Here is a 20,918-nt window from a genome sequence, read left to right as displayed (position 1 = left end):
AGCGAAGAGTCGCGGCGACTGGCAAGAAGAGGGAACTTCGGAGTTGCGGCGAGGACGAGCAAAGAGTCATGGCAACTAGCGAGGAGAGGGAATTTTGGAGTCTCGGTGAGGACGGGCTCATCGAGAGGGGAAGGGAACTTGAAAGTTGGGGCTAGGTATTTGGCGAGGAGTGGCGGCAAATATATATATGTATATATATAAAGCACTTTGACTAAACTGTAAAATTTGATATAACTAACAAGTAGCTTTTTCTTGGTGGGATCAAATTATAACACACCTTGTAATACATCTTATTAAGCCATGTAATTCTTGGGGGCACTACAGATGCCAAGTTATCAAACAAATAACACAACAGATATTAATAACAATAATAATAATCCATTAATAACATAATATTGCATCGACATCAACAAAATACGATGAAGTAAACAGATATGATATTAGTTAGTCTGGAGAAACTTTCGACGTATGCCTTCCATAATGCCTGCTCATTTCCGAGGGCGAAGCTGATCTCTTAATCAATCTACACTGGCGCATGCTTGCTTTCTCGTAATCATCAGTAACTTCATACGCTAGATCACCACCTTCTGTTCGACATGATTCTTCTTCGATTGGGTCAGTGATCAGTGAGAGTGATGCGACGAGGGCTGGAGGCGACTTCTGAGGCTTTGTACTGGAGGAAGTGCTTCCAGTGCTGCTACTCGGCTCTTGGCTATTGTTGCTTAGATCTACTGGCTTCTCCTATAGTATACAAAGACAGAACGACAAGCCAGAATCTTAACTACCCTGAAAATTGCTTTAATTGTTAATGGCTTAGATCTACTTGTTTCTACTATGGTACTATAGTATACAAAGACAGGACGACAATCCAGAAACTTAATTACCCTTAAAAATGCTTTAAGAAACGAGATGCCTCAGTAAATTGTAGTCACATAGAATTGAATTGTCTACAAAGATTCAATCTTCAATATAAATGCATGACAGAGGCCCCATTATCCCTTTCATCCTGGGCGTGTGACATATTTGTGGTAACTGACTATTTAGTCATAGTCTGGCAGTCACCATCCAATTGATTTAGTATAGGATCGACTACTACTCCCACTGCCACAACTACCACATCGCACTACCTTAATTTACTGGAGTGGTAATTCTTGTTCTACCCTAAAGCTAGACACAACCATACTAGTCTCATAAGAAACTACCAAAAGCACACCACCCAAACAAAGGATATCATCGCAGTCATAGCATAAATCCAGGATTAACATAAATACTTTCTCTATGGTTATGGACAAACCAAGCATTTGGGATTAGGTATCTTATATACCATACTGGAAGAATCATGATACACCAGACTCACTCAAAAGAAAAAGTACGGAAACAGTAGAAGGTATTAGATGCAATACACTTCCCCTAAAGATTCAATACCTCGTTGGAGGATCCGGAATATCTTTTCATTTTTGTAGTATCCAATTTCCTTTCAGTGTCTTTATGTTTTCGAGACTGTTGAACCACCCTTGATGCTTTATTCCTGTAAATATTTGTATTTAGAACAATGACCATGGGGTATTCTCAAAAAATCCTGTCCTACTATATATTTATTAAGAACTAGTGCATGAAGAATACTGAGTCAATAGTTGAATGCTATAACTTGTCATCTTGTTGAAAGATGACTAAACAAGCATGCCCCATTTTCTTGGTGAAAGAAGTGGAGCATATCAAATATATAACCTTTTGATTCAATATCTAACTACACACGAACATAAATATGTAAAAAGTTAATATATCATCTTTAAGCAAGAGAAATATTTTTCTAAGTTATGCACTTTAGAGGAATGCTTCCTGATCCATGAAAATCTCACTTTATGGAGTGATCTATACATTCAAACCCTTAGTTGGCCAAGGAATATCTTGTAGCCATACTAACAATGACTTGTGACTGACTTCAGAGGAATGCTTCCTGATCCATGAAAATCTCACTTAATGGAATGATCTCTACATTCAAACCGTTAATTGGCTAAGGAATATCTTGTAGCCATACTAAAAATGACTTGTGACTGCATAATCTGAAAGAAAAGATTTAGCTACTGCATCAAAAAAAAAAAAAAAAAAAAAAAAAAAGAATACAAGAAATATCAGTGGTATACATGTACCACTGCTCATCATTTAGTAATTGAAGAAAAAGATAAATTGTTTGGCTGCAGAAAACAGTTTGACTCATACTCATGGCATATGCTGTCGTTGAGATATTAAAGCTACACTAAAGCGAATTAAATATATACCAAATGGAAGAATGACAGGCACATATATGTCCGATTGAGAAAAGGGAAAATATTGATTGTAATTGTAGGGCGAGCATTCCAATGACCTTATAATGATGGAGAATATACTGAACTGCCAAAGAGAATAAAATGAACTCACTTTCGCCTTTCACGTGACTGAACTGATTCATTTGATTCTTTATAAATTAGAGGGAGGCCAGAAAGGTCACACGCCGAAGGACTTGTAGTGAAATACTGCAATTAAAGGGTAAGTGATAGTAGATATTAACAGCAGTTAGAGAAAATGCAAAACAACTATCCTCCGAATGAGAAAATCATGCAAATCAAGTATATGTCTCGCTTCTATTCAATAAAACTAGGAGGCACTAGTAATCTAACCTCTGATTTCCAAAGAGATGGAGATTTATCTAACAGTTTCATATTTCACAAACTAGTAATCTAACCTATGATATTCTAGACTTTAAGATTATCAGCAGCAAGGGTTGCTTTAAAATAGCCCTATCTGTTTGACAGAGTATGCTGTTTAGATGAATTACCTAAAACTTGTACTCTGATGATGAGTGATGAAAAGGAAACAGTATAGGAAATCAACTAATAATTAGCTAAAATACAATTATATAAGGAATGACATTTTGATATAGAAGCTTATTATTTCCTTGTTTAATAAAAAAGATGAAATGGTGATGCTCTTAGCAAAATACTACTTGGCTGTAGCTAAACTCTCAAAATAGGAGCTATTCAGTGAACATACATTTCATGACATCAGAAGTTATCTTACAATGCTTTGCAAAGCAGATACTGCAGTGCCCCGATTTGAAGGCTCTAGTGCGAGCAGCACAATCAATAAACTCAAGGCAGATGAAGGAAGATCTTTAAATGTTTCAAATATAGTTGATTTGTGCGGCGGAGGCGGTTGGAAGTTACTAGTCAACTTCAGTTTTTTCCAGAAATCATCTGATGGTGATCCACAAAGCATAAATATTTTCTGGAGCTGTTCAATCTGAATGAGAGAGAAGAATATTGACTCAAAATTCTTGAGACACAAATATAGGGGGGAAAATTGTGTTATTCAGACATCTATCAGTTGTTATTAAGATATGAACCATTAAATTCTGTCGTATGATCAAAAATCTAATCTCTTCGTGATATGGCATGAATATCTTGGAGCTTGTAAATTGCAGACTTATCAGACTAGGGTTAAAGAAACTGTAATAATCTATATATTCTTAAATGAAATAACTTCACAAATGCCACAAGCAAAATTGTGATTGATTGTTGAAGGTATAACAAAAAGTACCCTCCATTCAACCCCAATCTAAATTTGAAGAGTAGTGTAGCCCTAGTTCTACTACCTAGAAGAGTCAATTCCCTGTGGTCAATTAGAACAAGTGATCGAGACTTAGCCAATTAATGTAATCATCTTTGGCTTAAGCTTATCAAAACAAAGCCCATAACAAAGGGGAAAACAAATATGATGGGAGTCCTTACGTGTATTATATTTGAAGGCCCTTTTCAGAATCTTTGGATCTAAGCAAATTTAAGGTGATTAATCTAGTTGATCAATGACTACAATTAATGATTCTCAAATTTATTTAGATCCTCAAAGTTGTTGTATGAAAGCTCCCTTAACACTAGTTTTACCCATAACAAATTAGGAGGAAGGCGATACTATTTTCATTGCATTAGGTTTGTGTCAAGTTCCCCTTGATGGGATGTAGCCTTCAACCTTCATAGTAACATCACCCAGTGGTACCATGTTACCATCACCAATTATAAATGTTCTATAACGGTGCTCACTACATGTTCTCATAGAATGAAGGAAAACATTGTTTGAAGGTATGCTTGCCTCTAATGCTGCCAATGATCATTACACAACCAACACCATCACGTAACTTGCTATAGGACTATAGGTCACACTTAGATTCATGACTTTGATCTCGTGCCAACCAACAAAAGAAGGATGAAAGGTCTCCTTCATTAATAATGTTGATAATCTGTCCTCACAATTATAAGGACTGGACGGCAAAATAAGGGTGCAAATACCCTTTTCAGGTTGTGTTAAAGACAAAGTGTGCCCTATTTGCAAGAAAGAGAATTAAAAGGAAGTAGAGGATAAGAGAAAAAATGGAAATGATGATTTATGAAATAAGGGAAATAATTGAATTTTTTTTTGAAAAAATTAATAATAACATTTCATATTGATCCGGATGCAGGCTAGGATATATGAGGGAGGGGGCATTTGGGTCATTTCACACATTAAGGTTTTAGTGCTTTTAAAGAAGTACTGTTCAGAGGGAAAAAAGGGGGGATTGGTGCTTGGGAACTGCCAGGAGCGGCATCTTCCTCCCCCTCTCAGGCTTCTCGTTGGCATCGGTTGCCAGCCTCCGCCTCCTCTCCTTTCCCTTCGGTCGCAAGCGCCTCCTCTTCTCCCTGCTTACGCGCGCTGCCGCGGGCTCTCTCGCCTTCGCCACTTTGCTCTTCGCCGGCCCTCGCCGCGGCTCTTCTTCTCCTCCTTGTGAGGCTGCCACCAGACGGACGCGACGCCGCCTCCCGCGGTCGGCGCCGCTGCCTCCAGCGGTCGGCGCCGCCTCCTACGCCCGCTGCCTCCTCCTTTCCCAGCCACCTTCTCCCGCAGCCGCTACCTCCGGCGGGCGCTACTACCTCCAGCAGGAGCCAGCCGCTGCCGTTGCCTCCGGCGGGCGCTGCCGTCCCCGGCGGCCATCACCGTTGCCTCACGCCGCCTCCGACGGCTACGGATGCCACTGCTGACGCCCCCAGCGAGCATCAACACTTCTTTCAACGACCACCGGTGCTTCCCGCCGCTGCCGCCGACACCTACAGCAGGTGTCGGCTCCAGCGATAGTCGCTGTCACCTCCAGCGGTCGCCATTACCCTCCGGGCAGCTATCATTTGGGTGCTTAGGTTCGTATACTCCGACTTTTGAGTCGAGATGACCTTCGGCCTGCGAGCCGATGTGGTGCCGGCCATCGAGCCGACGTGTTTCGCTATCTGCACCGATATTATGTCTGTGTTATTGGTATTATCCGGCCTGTGTGTCGTGTTCTGGCCTGCGCGTCGTTATTATATTCCGGCCTGCGTGCCGATGTCACATGTCGGCCGTGTCGCCGTTGTACTCCGATTGTATCACCTTTCAGATCCATGCCGTATTCGGCTCCGTGTCGTCACCTCCGGATCCAGCTCCTCTTCGATCGGCTCAGATGCATCCATTCTTCTGGGTCAGGACGACTCGATTAGTAGCGCGACCGACTCACCGATCCATCCGAGGGCGCCCCCCGGGGCCAGGGTACGTCGTTGTATTCATTCCGTACTTATTTTATTGTCCTGTTATTATGTGGATGCTTATATGTTCGCGGGACCCATCTCGAGCATCGGGATACCAGGGATCGGGGCAACCCGGTCGCTGGCTACAGGGATTGTTGATCAGAGGACTTCCGGACGACTTGGTCAACACAGGAGACAGTTCATCAGCAGGGTCATGGGGATGCGGTCAACCTTCCAAACACGTCATTTCGGCGGGTTCGTCTTCTCAGCTTCCCGACAGGATCAAATTGGCGTCGTCTGTGGGAAAACACCTGATCTGGAACGTGAAGATGGATGACGCTGAAATTTTCTGTCATCCTCATTACCTCGGTAGATTATGAAGAATACATCATATTCTCCTCACTCCATGGGTATTCGGGAGTTGAGGAACTGAGTCAGATTATCAGCCGGTCGGTAGGTCAGTTTTTTCCGTTATATTCTTTCTTTTAGTTATTTAATTTGCCAAAGTTCCTCGATCGAGGACCCCTGCGCCGATCGGCCGGGTGTATATTATCCGAGCCCCGAGCTCGATGTCGAAGACCCCGCGCCGATCGACCGGGTGTATATTATCCGAGCCCCGAGCTCGTTGACGAAGACCCCGCGCTGATCGGCCGGGTGTATATTATCCGAGCGCCGAGCTCGATGTCGAAGACCCCGCGTCGATCGGCTGGGTGTATATTATCCGAGCCCCGAGCTCGTTGACGAAGACCCCGCGCCGATCGGCCGGGTGTATATTATCCGAGCCCAGAGCTCGTTGACGAAGACCCCGCGCCGATCGGCCGGGTGTATATTATCCGAGCCCCGAGCTTGTTGACAAAGACCCCTCGCCGATCGGCTAGGTGTATATTATCCGAGCCCCGAGCTCGATGTCGAAGACCCCGCGCCGATCGGCCGGGTGTATATTATCCGAGCCCCGAACTCGTTGACGAAGATCCCGCACCGATCGGCCGGGCGTATATTATCTGAGCCTCGAGCTCGATGTCAAAGACCCCGCGCCGATCGGCCGGGTGTATATTATCCGAGCCTCGAGCTCGTTGACGAAGACCTCGCGTCGATCGGCCGGGTGTATATTATCCGAGCCCCGAGCTTGATGTCGAAGACCTCGCGCCGATCGGCCGGGTGTATATTATCCGAGCCCCGAGCTCGATGTCGAAGACCTCGTGCCGATCGGCCGGGTGTATATTATCCGAGGTGTATATTATCCGAGCCCCGAGCTCGATGTCGAAGACCCCGTGCCGATTGACCGGGTTTGAGTTATATTTGAAGACCGTCGAGCGGTGACGTTAAATCCTTGCGTCATTGACGGTCGAGCGGCGACCTTAAACCCTCGCGTCATCGGCGGTCGAGCGGCGACCTTAAACCCGCGTCTCCACCGACCAGCTTATCAGAGCATCGGATATTCTATCTCCCCCATCAGGGGTCGAGCAGTCTTCACGAGCATCTACCTCTCCCATCAGGGCTTGTGCAGTCTTCACGAGCATCCACCTCCCCCATCAGGGGTCGAGCAGTCTTCACGAGCATCCACCTCCCCCATCAGGGGTCGAGCAGTCTTCACGAGCATCCACCTCCCCCATCAGGGGTCAAGCAGTCTTCACGATCATCTACCTCCCCCATCAGGGGTCGAGCAGTCTTCACGAGCATCCACCTCTCCCATCAGGGGTTGAGCAGTCTTCACGAGCATCTACCTCCTCCATCAGGGGTCGAGCAGTCTTCATGAGCATCTATCTCCCCCATCAGGGGTCGAGCAGTCTTCACGAGCATCTATCTCCCCCGTTCGGGGTCGAGCAATTATATCAGATCTCATATCCTCCCTGATCGAGGTCGAACGGTTTTTACTAGTCACGGGTCAGCCTATCAGATATATTCTATCTCCCCCATTCGGGGTCGAGTGATCGTCACTGGGCTCGGGTCAGCTTATTATATCTCTTATCTCACCCGTGCGAGTCGATTATCTTTAATGATCGCGGACGAGAGTAGGTCCACTGGTTTCGGATCAGGATATCTCACAGGCTCTATGCACGCGCGGCTAAAGACTTTCGCGTTCGTGCGCCTCCATTTCCCGGGCTATGTTTCTATTCAGTTCATGAGTGGCTCGGCATCATCTGCCCGACTTCTATTCACCCGATCGACATCCCTCCGACCGCTTGATCGGCCTCTTCGCGGTCGCGCGCTCGGCATCGCTCGTCCGGCCAGCATCGGCCACTCGGCTTACTCGATTGTCAGGCCAACATTTTACGATCGCCTGATTGGCCATTCTCTGAGCCACTCAGTCAGCACTCTCATAGCCATCTGATCGGTATCGCTTGGTCGTCCGTTCGGCTGCACGCGTGAACTAGGGTGTGCACTTGGCATCGTTCGGTCGCTCAGTCTGCTCGGCATCGCGCGTGTCGATCGATCTACTATCATTTTGCTCATCGCTTGCTTGACGCTCGACGTCGATCCAGTGATCGACTTGGCATCATTTCTTGTAGTTCGCTCGGCGTGGCTACCATCCCCCGCGCGACGTGCTCTAGAATTACTCAGTTCGTATTTTTTCAGTTACCTGATCGACACCTTCTCGATCGTGCGCTCGACTTGATCTCCCGCCTTTCTACCCAATCAACACTATCTCCGTTGCCCAGACCACACTATTTCTTGTCGCTTGCTCGCTACTACTTGAGTCACTTGCCTGGCATCACCACAGCTGCTCGTTCGACGTGATAAGATGAGCACAGTGATCTAATTTCGCGTTCGGCAGTGATTTTGTTTTGGGACTTGGTCCAGTCAGTCGGACTTACGCCTCCTTCCACTAGACTTGAAGGGGAGGCTTGTGATCCGGATGCAGGCTAGGATATATGAGGGAGGGGGCATTTGGGTCATTTCACACATTAGGGTTTTAGTGCTTTTAAAGAAGCACTGTTCAGAGGAAAAAAAGGGGGGGATTGGTGCTTGGGAGCCGCCAGGAGCGGCATCTTCCTCCCCCTCTCGGGCTTCTCGCTGGCGCCGGCTGCTGGCCTTCGCCTCCTCTCCTTTCCCTCCGGTCGCAAGCACCTCCTCTTCTCCCTGCTTACGCGCGCTGCCGCGGGCTCTCTCGCCTTCGCCACTTTGCTCTTCGCTGGCCCTCGCCACGGCTCCTCTCCTCCTCCTCGTGAGGCCGCCACCAGACGGATGCGACGCCGCCTCTCGCGGTCGGTGCAGCCTCCTGCGGCCAACGTCGCTGCCTCCAGCGGTCGGCGCCGCCTCCTGCGACCGCTGCCTCCTCCTTTCCCAGCCACCTTCTCCCGCAGCCGCTGCCTCCGGCAGGCGCTACTGCCTCCAGCAGGAGCCAGCTGCTACCGCTGCCTCCGGCAGGCGCTGCCGTCCCTCGGTGGCCATCACCGTTGCCTCACGCCGCCTCCGGCGGCTACGGATGCCACTGCCGACGCCCCCAGCGAGCATCGACACTTCTTTCAACGACCACCGGTGCTTCCCGCCGCTGCCGCCGAAACCTACAGTAGGTGTCGGCTCCAGCGATAGTCGCTGTCACCTCCAGCGGTCGCCGTTACCCTCCGGGCAGCTGTCATTTGGGTGCTTAGGTTCGTATACTCCGACCTTTGAGTCGAGATGACCTTCGGCCTGCGAGCCGATGTGGTGTCGGCCATCGAGCCGATGTGTTTCGCTATCTGCACCGATATTATGTCTATGTGTTATTGGTATTATCCGGCCTGTGTGTCGTGTTCTGGCCCGCGCATCGTTGTTATATTTCGGCCTGCGTGCCGATGTCACATGTCGGCCGTGTCGCTGTTGTACTCCGATTGTATCACCTTTCAGATCCATGCCGTATTCGGCTTCGTGTCGTCACCTCCAGATCCAACTCCTCTTCGATCGGCTCAGATGCATCCATTCTTTTGGGTCAGGACGACTCGATTAGCAGCGCGACCGACTCACCGATCCATCCGAGGGCGCCCCTCGGGGCCAGGGTACGTCGTTGTATTCATTTCGTACTTATTTTATTGTCCTGTTATTATGTGGATGCTTATATGTTTGCGGGATCCACCTCGAGCATCGGGGTACCAGGGATCGGGGCAACCCGGTCGCTGGCTGCAGGGATTGTTGACCAGAAGACTTCCGGACGACTTGGTCAACACAGAATACAGCTCATCAGCATGGTTATGGGGATGCGGTCAACTTTCCAGACACGTCATTCCGGCGGATTCGTCTTCTTAGCTTCCGACAGGATCACATATCATAAAAATGGGAGCAAAACCGAGTATCACAAAATAATAATTTTCTTATTTTGCTTCAAGAACACTAATTCTTTGGAGAGAAATACAATAACAAACGTTGAACTAACCAATGGTAATAGATCAGGATTTTAGGATGACAATGATAATGATAACATAAGGAACTTGGTTGAGAAACTTTTATTAATATGATTGAGAATTAAGTACGAAATTATTGTTATGACTTTTCAAAACAGAAGAAAAAAGGCTAAAAAATTCATGTTATTTGTCTAATAAATTCAGAAATATTCAGTATAATCAATTGTTTAGAAGAAATGAGTATTCTTATTTCTATGATGTCAAAAATAGGAAGGTACTCCAAACCTGCAATGACTAAAAGATACTAAGATAGTAATGGTTGTTTTCCGACTTTGCTAAAAAAAACATCTGAACAACACAAGAACAATCTTGTCCACAAGCAATTGCAGAAGCAAATTTTAAGAAACACTTAAATCTATGCTTTAAGTCACAAGATTGATCTTGCATGCTATCATATTTTCATCATAGATTGAAGGAGAAGACAAGAATAGAGGATTAGAAATTTGACCTCATTTCTGCCAGCTATAATTGGTTTTCCAACAAACATCTCAGCAAGAAGGCATCCAGCACTCCAAAGATCAATGCCGACTCCATAGTCAGTGGTACCCAGTAGTAATTCAGGTGCTCTGTACCACAGTGTCACAACCCTACTTGTAAGTGCAACTTTTATGTTAGGGTCGTAAAAGTTTGCTAGGCCAAAGTCAGCAATTTTCAGAATCCCATTCCTGTCTATCAGTAAATTGGAACCCTTAATATCTCTATGTAAGATTCCTCTCTCATGGCAGTGCTGTAGACCAGAGAGAAGTTGCTTCATATAACACTTTATCTGTGAACGGGGAAAACCCAATGATAGTAACAAAAGCTTATTTGGCAATTGGAAGAATACAATAGATGAGAAGACTAAACAGTAATGAAGAAAAAGATATTGTTTTGACTACATAACTATATCGTTGGTGGTGAAAAGTGTTTCAGGGAGAAGCCAAAAAGTACCCACATATCATACTAGTGATCAAAATGAAAAGATCCACATAGATTATCACTAAACCAAAATTAAAGGGAAAAAAAACCAAGAAAACAAGCACCTGTGGTTCAGTGAGCCTTATATCCGAGCGTGAAATAATCCTTGACAAGTCACACTGCATGAAATCAAAGACAAGGTATAGGCTATAATGCATTCTCGAAGTAGCAAGGCCTTCTAGTTTGATAACATTGGGATGGTCGAGCTTTTGCAGCATCATAATTTCTCTGGCCATGAATTTCACGCTCTCTGATTCGGATGTGTCAAAGCGAACCTTCTTCAGAGCAACAATCTTTCCAGTGTCACGATCTCGGGCCTTATATACATTGCTATAAGTCCCTTGGCCTATCTAAAATACCAGAACAATGTTGTAACTGAGTACTTATCCAGTTGTCAAACCAATGATAAAGTCATGCAATAACACTATGAAGAAATAAGAGTTCACTTAGACTACCAATTAAAATTTCTCATGTTATTAACTTGTTCTGCTTTTTCAACTCAAAAATATATTTCTGTTCTTTCAGAATGTTTTGTTTCTTAAGGTGATTAATCAAAAACGCCTACAAAACAAAGCTAGTAATGAGATTTTAAGTAAAGCCAAAAAATTAAAGTTTTTATCCCTTGATAGTAATAGTCATGATTGACTGATTTTTTAGTAATAAATACCATCAAATTCTGGATAAGGATGTTTGAGAAAATCATCAATGCGAAAAACACTTGAGACAGTCATCTCTAACACAACTATATGCCCATTCAATTGTGGTAAATAATCTATTCCTTATTATGTTGGCTTTCCTCCTTGTTTACGCCATCCTGAAGAGATAAGGATAAAGATTCTGTACCTGAGGCCTACAATCTTTAGAACAGGACTACAATCTGTAGGCATCACAATTATGAAAACTAAAGTACAGAAACAAAAAAACGAGGCTCCATCTTAAATTCAGCATATTTTATCAGTTTTATGCTAAAAGTAGAGATAGGTAGGAACAATATACTCATCCACACATGGAACTCACCCTCTTCGATTACTCTCAAAATGGCTTGGAGAAACATCCTGAACAGCTTTTTCTTACAAAATAAAAATAAAATAAAATGGAAGCACTAGAATTCTCTATTTCCGCTTGCTGTTTGATATTGTACGAACATGAATTTTGTCATATTTCAAATGCATCGCAATGCAACAGGTTGTTGGGGCTTCTTTTGTATACTGCCCCTAACTAAAATCCAAAATTATTATTTTAAGATTGCAGAACTATACATCTTGTTTTGCACACACTATCACCTAACGATTTACTATTTGCATGAGAGTTTATTTCTACTTAACCGAGAAGCATCATAGACAAAGCGTTATTAAGTTCCCCTCTATTATGCTGCACTGCTCAGTGACATTTTACAATCAAAGAGAGTAAGAGAACAAAAAAAAATGTTTTTGGTCAGCTAGCAAAAGGGGAAAAAAAGAACTCTGAGGAAGTGTAAGTGTAAACCACCTTGTCGAGCTTCTCGTAACAGTCAGCGCTCTTCGGGACAAAACCAACTAGAATCTCCGGCGAAACATTGGCGACGAGCCACTTAGGCCATCCGCCTATCAATTCATCCTCTCCCCCGTCGACGGAGGATGGCCTCACGGGTTGCGACAGCGGAAGAGAGGCTTTGTGGGACTGCACTCCGACACCCTCGCTTCCTTCTTCATCCCCCGTCGAAGCTTTTCCTCCTCCGTCCGCAGCAATACGGTCAGGGAGGGGTTGGTATTTCGTGACGGCGTGGCTGCCGGGGAGGTACCCGTTGTCGCGCTTCAAGGCGTGGAGGTCGGCCTGCGAGGGCGAGGCGTTGGAGGAACCCTTGGCTTGGACGCACCCCATGGGAGGTGGATTAGGAGAAGGAGGAGGAGGAGGAGGAAAAGAGCGGGCGGAGACATGGAGGAAGAAAGGAGGAAGAGCAAGTGGGAGATGGACTTAATGAGATCTGCCGGCCGGGGCCTTGAAGAGTCCGACTATAACAATAAATGATGAAAGTTTCAAAGAAACGACGAAGATGCGGCGGGTCGTTATCGAGAACGTCGTACAATTTACGCGCACCAGATGGAACGCAACGGAACGGAATTATGAAACGAGAAAGAATATTTCAAAGAAACACCAGCCGTCCAATAAAAAGTCGACGCAGACAGTCAAATCAAATAGGGCGTTAACTTGAGTTGATTTGAGCCGAGTTGAACCGACCTGAGTTTTGGGATATATTTGATTTATGTTAATATTTTTGTCAAATCTAATCATCTCTTTTAATTTTCTAAATTAAGTATAATATAATATCTATTGTTTTTTCTATTATAATATGATTATTATTATAATTTATTTTATTATTGTTATTATTAACTATCATTTACTATTATATTATTTTTATTGTATTAAGTAGGATTTAATATTATTTGTTATTTAATTAGCTACTAATATTATTAAATTAATATAATAGTTCAATATAAAAAATTAACGATAAGAAAAAAATGATGAGTATTATATCATAGTAAATTATTAATAATCAACTAAATAATTTTTGCTATTGTTATCTATAAATAATTCAATTTTATTAAATCATTGTTTTTGTTTTTTAAATCTTTAAAAAAAATTTATATATATACCTCTGTTTGATTTATCATGTATCTAAACAATATTTTTCCCTCAAATTTTCCATTAAAATTAATCACTAAATTATTCTATATAACTTTATTTACAATTAGGAGTTCTTTTATTTGAGTCATTTTCTTCTTTCAATTTGAGTTTAAAATTGTAATAATAATAGTAATAGTTGAAGTTGTTGGATCTTCTTTTGTTTTTCAGGTTTAGTTTACAAAAGTAGCGCTATAAAATGCCAAGAGAGGAGGGTCCGCACTCGTCTGCCTCGCAAGCTCCGTCGCCGCCGTATCGAATCGAGAGGGGAGAAGAGTTCGTGTTCGTGATTCCCGAGGATAGGTGGAATACTCTTCCGCTCTCTTTCTCTCCCTTTTTTTTTGCCATGTTTGCGTGTCGATCTATTTCATTTCATTTGCAGCTTCTTTAGATCTTAGATGTTTCAACTTGGTTTGCAAAATAATCATGAATGTTTTTTTGGTCAATCGCATCATCCGCGGAGGAGGCGTGGTCTACCCATTAAATTCGTGGGATCTGAGATCTGGAGCGGTGTTACTCCCGAATATTTTGGTTACTTTGCTATCCTTTTCTTTGATATCAAGGAGGGCGGAGACCATTTGCGATCGAACGTACTAGGCTATTTTGTTTTCGTTTTGTTACGGTCGAATATAAGAAGGTTGCTCCTTTGAATGTTTTACTTTGATTTCTGAGTTGGTACCGACTGGGATACGGATATCTAGAATATTTCTTTTTATTCTATCGATATTTGGGGTTTAAGCTTCCTGGAGATCGGAATTTTATAGCAAGAGAAGAAAAAAGGTATGTTTTTTTTTTTTTTTTTTTGTTGAAAATAAGAACGAAGGTAACTTGTGATTCGTGATATTTTTTTCTATGAGATATGAAATCGAGCGGTGGTTATACTGATTCCATCACTTTTCTTAGATGGTCAGGTATGTGGTCGGTCCCTCTTAGATATTTCGTTGGCTTTATTTTCTTTTGGTTGATTTAGCTCCTGAATCTTGGCTGGTGAGTCCAGATTTTCTCAAACAAAAATATATTTCTCCGATCGTGACATAATTTTTCTTCGATTGGATCGTCTGTAGCCTGCCACAAAGAGGTTGGGCCTGATATTGTGCGTCCTTTTTTGTTTAAATTTGCGTCCTTTATTAGCTAAACATTTTCCACCTTACGAGTAACCGATGGACTACGTTTAGACATTTTCATTTTTCAGGAAGAAAAAAAAAAAGTATTTTTCGTATGGCCATATTGTTTTTGGTTGTAAAGGATTAGTGGGCCATTTTTTTTAAACTGCTAAGTAGAAAATATTTGTTTGTAATTTGAAGTAAAAAAAAATGTCTCTTCTTGATCAAAGAAAACAAAACGGACGTCTAGTTACTTCTAAATAATGTAGCTGTGAAAGATATTGATTGTATATAATTATATGAAGTGTTTGCCAAGGTTCTTGGTTCAACAGCGCTTTGCTTCCATTTCTTCAATTATTTCCTTTTAATTCTGTAAAGTGCAGAACCTGACTTTTTTGTTGTTCATATCTATTTTCCAAGTTAACTTAGCTACTCTATACTTTAAACTGTGTGGTTTCATCATCATTACTCTGATTACCAATAAGATTTAGAGGTATTATGTTATTTTGTTTTTAATCTGTAAAATATGCAGAATGGACGGGGCTCGCTTTACATATCCGGAGCCTTTATTTACCAACAATCCTGTAGTGTTTACCAATAAACTTGTAACTAGATGTCTAACTTAAAGATATCATGTGTCCCATTTTTTTCACGTATCTTTTTTAAATACTTGTAAATCCTATCCTTTTGGTCTTTATAATCATATTTGGATGGCGGGGTGGTTTTAGAAGAATAGAAGTTATCTCCTATATATTATAGATGCTTTTGTAGACATTTGCTTGCATGTATGTGATTCTCATTGGATAAGGTAAACCAGAATAAATTTAAAGACAAAGCCTGTATCCTTGTAGCCTGATTCTCACATACAGTATCCTTGTGTTGCTGGCATGGGCTTAGACTGCTGAGCTCAGCACCAGAGTTGTTCTGGACACTGTTTCTTGTCTGGGCTGGTGGTTCTGGACCATTTCGATGATTGAATCTATGGTTCAGAAAATGGGTTGGGCAGTTCACAGAGAAGTTGCAAAAACCTAGTGAATTTGATTGCAAGCTATATTTGAACAGTCTTCACTTGCCAGAGCTTCTCTTAGGAGTGATTTCTTGGATGTTGTGGCTTGTGCAACACAAGACTTAAAAGAAGCCGAGAATAATCTCAAGTAGGAAATATGGCGGAGGCTCCCATTCCTATATATATATATAAATAATATATATGTGTATGTATTTAGATGTAGTTTTAACCACTTAAATTCTGTAACTTTGGTTTCTAAATTGTTGAATTACTAAAAGTAGTGACATGGACCCTGAATCAAACTCAGTTAAATTCCTACAACTTGATTGCCATTACTAAAAGTTGTACGGAGTGTATGGATACTTATATGATATATTATTGGTACATATGAGTCAAGATTTATTAAATTACTATTTTACTTGAGAAAAATAATGATACAAACCCAGACATTTTTAATCAGAAAAATTCTTCGTCATTGAGATTTTAACTTTTATGTCAAAATGATACATGGGAAGTTAATTGGTAATTTCTGACCTTTTTTTTACTGAAATATAGTTTATCTTCATACGACATGGTTTTGCTCTATTCATCATATAAGTTTGAGATGTTAGATGTTAACCTGTACCACACAAGTTTCTGATAATTATTATCATAAATTATAGTACAGAAGGAAAGGATACAAGGTATCCATTTTGTGTTTTGTGTCCTTTGGAGAGTCCTAAGTTCCAAAGATTTTTTTTTTTTAAAAATTTGTTGAGCCTTCTGTGTCATACTTTTTGCTTCTTGTTATGAGTACTAAACCAAGTTTTCTTTAGCACATTGTTCCATTTGGAAGGTGCTGCATGGATATTTTATATTTTAGAAATCAGGAACCCTTGTTACACCAGTGTATGAATATTTCTCTTATCTTTCTATTTTATACTCCTTGTTTCGATAAATGTTTCTTTCATGTACTTTTGTTTGGTCCTTATAATGTTTGATATTTTGTGTGCTTATTGTCATTTTCAAGTGAGCTACAACAACTTAATTCAGCTAATCTCATACTGAAATCTGGATTTTAACTGACTCTTGATTAATGCCACTTATTATCATCATAATAGATTATTCATAAGATGGCATCCACAGCAATTACAACACTGTCTGGTGGATTAGTTAGTGTTCAGGCTAGCTTGCAATCAAGATCTAAAACTCTTGGCTTGAATTTGAGTTGCTCAAAGTCTGTCAGTGCTATCAGAGGTCTGAAGGTTGCATCAAATGTTCAAATTGATTCATCCTTTTTGGGCAAGGCTAGCAATTCATCTCTCTGGGCATCAGTTGTTTCCAAACCCGAAGAAAAGCAGGTTTTCTCAAGTCAACTGCAGCCGCAAGCGTCTTTCAAGGTGGCTGTCCTTGGGGCTGCTGGTGGGATTGGCCAACCTCTAGGACTTTTGATTAAGATGTCTCCTTTGGTCTCGGCACTGCATCTCTATGATATTGCAAATGTTAAAGGAGTTGCTGCTGATCTCAGCCATTGCAATACTCCCTCTCAAGTTTTGGATTTCACTGGGCCTTCAGAATTGGCTAATTGTCTGAAAGGTGCAGATGTGGTGGTGATCCCTGCTGGAGTTCCGAGGAAGCCAGGCATGACTCGTGATGACTTATTCAATATCAATGCTGGGATTGTGAAGACACTGGTTGAGGCTGTTGCAGACAATTGCCCTGATGCTTTCATCCACATTATTAGCAACCCAGTGAACTCAACAATTCCAATAGCTGCTGAGCTGCTCAAGCAAAAGGGTGTCTACAATCCTAAGAAGCTTTTTGGTGTCACTACCCTTGATGTTGTTAGAGCCAACACTTTTATTGCTCAAAAGAAGGAACTAAAGCTTATCGATGTGGATGTGCCAGTCATTGGAGGCCATGCTGGCATTACCATCTTACCGTTGCTATCAAAGACGAGGCCAATGGTGACATTCAGCAATGAAGAAGTCAAAGAACTGACTGTCAGAATACAGAATGCTGGGACAGAGGTTGTTGAGGCAAAAGCTGGCGCTGGATCTGCAACCTTATCAATGGCCTATGCTGCTGCACGATTTGTAGAATCTTCCCTTCGAGCGCTTGACGGAGATAGGGATGTCTATGAGTGCAGTTTTGTTCAGTCTGAGCTAACTGAGCTGCCTTTCTTTGCTTCAAGAGTTAAGCTCGGCCAGAAAGGTATAGAAGCCTTTGTATCAGCTGATCTTGAGGGCCTGAGCGAGTACGAGTCCAAGGCACTTGAAGCACTGAAACCTGAGTTGAAAGCTAGCATTGAGAAAGGCGTGGCATTTGTTCACAAGACAGCAGCCACTGCTGCATCTACTTGAATCAGTTTGCCATATGGAAACCGAATAAAAGGGATGCTCAAGTTCCAGCTCCGAACAATGTAAGAAACAGAACATTTTGCGAAGTGTTTTTTTGACTGATGTAAGAGGCTATTAATGTGTTTTTTTGGTGAATTGTATCGGCAGAGAGAGTCGAACAACAATCCATTGCTTGAATTACTACAATTGCAAAGGCATTCTCTAGCATCCACAGATTCTCCTTCTACATTTTCGCGTTCAACTATTTAAAGGACCATCTTTAGTGTTTGAGAGCTTATTTTAGTTTTCATTGTTGCAAAGCATTGGAGAGCTGAAAATGATAAATAATAATAAACCACTATGTTCTATTGTTCTGTTATCTAAAAAACAGGAAAATTATAAATTCTGACATTGTTTATTTGCTTTGGTGTGCTTAATATCTAGCTTTTTTAATATTTAAAAGTTTAATATTATTTTCTTAGGTTTTATGCTAAATAAAATTTAAAATTCTTTTAGAGATGAATTATATTTTATCTTTAAACTATTTAAATTTATTAACGTTTCATATTGTCGTTACTGATCGTGTTTACCTTATTACGAAAAGGGTTTCTTGTATTCTTTTTCAATTTGAGATGATTATGTGAGTTTCGATTCGTCGAAGTAACTTGATCCTTAAATATACTTAGATTCGGATTCTTCTAAATGAATCGTGTCCTCTAAATCCAACATCTAAAGCGCGCCTTTTGGAGAACGGAAACTAAGAAAATGACGGGGGCGCCGGCGGAGGCTCTTCTAGAGGAACTCATACGGCGGTGCGCCACCTTCCCCCACGTCAAGCAGCTCCACGCCCACCTTCTCGCCACTGGACTCTTCCGCCGATCTCCTCGGCTGCGCGTCGCATTTCTCGAGCTCTGTTCCCTTTCCCCTTTCGGCGATCTCACTCACGCCCTCGCCGCATTCCGCTCCGCCTCCCACACCACCACCAACGACTGGAATACCATCATCCGCGGCATCGCTTCTGGTCCTGACCCCGCCTCTTCCTTCGTCCTCTTCTCCCATATGCTTTCGATCTCCCCTCCTCGCCCCGACGCCCTCACCCTGTCCTTCACCGCCCGCGCCGCGGCTCGCTCTTCGGCCGGACCCGCCGCCCTCCAGCTCCATGCCCTTGCCCTACGCCTCGGCCTCGCCGCTGACGTGCGGTTACTCACTACTCTCCTCGATGCCTACGCCAAGTGCTCCCTCCCCGATGCCGCCCTTCAGTTGTTCGACGAAATGCCGCTTCGAGACGTCGCCGCCTGGAACGCCCTCCTCGCGGGACTCGCTCTTGGCCCTCATCCCCACACAGCGCTCGCTCTCTTCCGCCGCATGATATCCTCGTCGCTTCCTGATCGGGAGTCCCCCAACGAGGTCACCATCATCGCCGCCGCTTCTGCTTGCGCTCAGCTTGGCACCGCCCAGGACGCCGACGCTGTCCACGAATTTGCCCGGCAGCGCGGCCTCGACGCCGATATACGTGTTCGCAACGTCCTCGTGGACACCTACGCTAAGTGCGGCGCCCTGGACCGCGCGCTCGACGTCTTCCGTTCCACCCCTCGTAAGACGCTCGTCTCCTGGAACACCGCCCTCATGGCTCTCGCGATGCACGGGCACGGCGCCCGCGCTCTCCGCCTCTTCGAGGCCGAGATGCTCCCCTCCTCTGGCGTCGTTCCCGACGCCATCACCTACCTCGCCGTCCTCTGTGGGTGTGTCCACGCCGGCCTGGTGGACGACGGTCTCCGTGTCTTCCACTCGATGCGCGGCGTCCGCCCGACGGCCAAACATTACGGCGCGGTGGTGGACCTTCTCGGCAGGGCTGGCCGTCTGGCGGAGGCGCGCGCGCTCGTGGACGCCATGCCCTTCGCCCCGGACGCGGTGCTTTGGCAGACGCTGCTGGGGGCGGCGCGCACCCACGGGGATGTGGTGCTTGCGGAGCACGCGGCCGATGCTCTGGCGGCGAGAGGCTCCAGGACGTGCGGCGAGTACGTGCTTCTGTCGAACGTGTACGCGGTGAAGGCGCGGTGGGGCGACGTGGGGCGAGTGCGGGACGCGATGCAGGGTGACGACGTGCGGAAGGTGCCGGGGTTCAGCTACACGGAGGTGGGCGGTGAACTGCACCGGTTCCTGAACGGCGACACGCATCACGAGCAGTGGAGGGAGATCTACGCGAAGCTGGAGGAGGTGGAGGCGCGAGTGAGGGCACTGGGGCACGTGCCGGCGACGGAGGGGAACGTGTTGCACGACGTGGAGGAGGAGGACAAGGAGCGGGCTATCTACCAACACAGTGAGAAACTGGCTATGGCGTTCGCGTTGGCGACGACGCCGGCGGGGACCTCGATACAGGTGATAAAGAACCTGCGCATCTGCGTTGACTGCCACGCCGTGGCCAAACTCGTCTCCAAAGCTTATCGGCGGGTGATCACGGTGCGCGATCGAGCAAGATTCCACCGGTTCCAAGATGGAGAATGTTCTTGTGGCGATTACTGGTGATTCATCTAATTATGTTCATCCGCTGCTCCTGATTAACTTCAAACATCATATACCGTTTACAATTATTTTTCAGATTGCACTTGCATATCAAGGTCAAGCTGCCTTGCTACAATTAATCGCAAAAGTCAAATCTATATCTATATTGTCCTGACTCAAACTTGTAGTAAAGCGACTTTGTTTTCCTTCTAGTTTACCTTCCAATTCTCAACCCTAACTAAATAGGGCAAAAGTCATGTATATCTATAGGCTCACAGGAAGCCGGAAAATGTGACTACATAGCTTCCAAATGCTTGGTCCAACTCCAAATCACCATAAAAGAAGTCCAAAAATTAGGAGGGGTTACTCGGATATGTAGAGTTTAGTCACAATGTTACTCGTAACTAGTCTGAGTCCAAGTCAAAGATAGA

General features: G+C 44.0%; 3 protein-coding genes across 4 annotated transcripts; 2 read left to right on the top strand and 1 right to left on the bottom strand.

Moving 5' to 3' along the window:
* Positions 1–256: 256 nt before the first annotated feature.
* Positions 257–13,018, bottom strand: LOC122024462 (probable serine/threonine-protein kinase At1g54610). The gene is made up of 7 exons (XM_042583098.1): positions 12,386–13,018; positions 10,963–11,247; positions 10,389–10,706; positions 3,058–3,279; positions 2,419–2,513; positions 1,426–1,528; positions 257–741 (listed from the first exon to the last, which is right to left on the bottom strand). The coding sequence occupies exons 1-7, from the start codon at positions 12,755–12,757 to the stop codon at positions 445–447; spliced, it is 1,692 nt and encodes a 563-aa protein (XP_042439032.1). The 5' UTR covers positions 12,758–13,018; the 3' UTR covers positions 257–444.
* Positions 13,019–13,711: 693 nt separating this feature from the next.
* Positions 13,712–18,403, top strand: LOC122022755 (malate dehydrogenase, chloroplastic-like). Of its 2 annotated transcripts, XR_006123078.1 has the most exons (3): positions 13,712–13,861; positions 16,768–18,068; positions 18,154–18,403. XR_006123078.1 is itself a non-coding variant. In XM_042580856.1 (2 exons), exon 2 carries the CDS (start codon positions 16,780–16,782, stop codon positions 18,007–18,009), a length of 1,230 nt encoding a protein of 409 aa, XP_042436790.1. In that variant the 5' UTR covers positions 13,712–13,861; positions 16,768–16,779; the 3' UTR covers positions 18,010–18,403. The 2 variants fall into 2 exon arrangements, 1 of the variants encoding a protein (XP_042436790.1); XM_042580856.1 differs by having other exon boundaries at positions 16,768–18,403.
* A 235-nt stretch (positions 18,404–18,638) lies between these two features.
* On the top strand, positions 18,639–20,583 carry LOC122022754 (pentatricopeptide repeat-containing protein OGR1, mitochondrial-like). Its single transcript, XM_042580855.1, has one exon. It carries the CDS (start codon positions 18,751–18,753, stop codon positions 20,509–20,511), a length of 1,761 nt encoding a protein of 586 aa, XP_042436789.1. The 5' UTR covers positions 18,639–18,750; the 3' UTR covers positions 20,512–20,583.
* Positions 20,584–20,918: the final 335 nt, after the last annotated feature.

The sequence above is a fragment of the Zingiber officinale genome, chromosome 9B (genome assembly GCF_018446385.1).
Source record: "Zingiber officinale cultivar Zhangliang chromosome 9B, Zo_v1.1, whole genome shotgun sequence".
Lineage (NCBI taxonomy): Eukaryota > Viridiplantae > Streptophyta > Magnoliopsida > Zingiberales > Zingiberaceae > Zingiber > Zingiber officinale.
The sequence above is the reverse complement of the archived record's forward strand: the minus strand, read 5'-3'. Positions and strand labels throughout refer to the sequence as shown.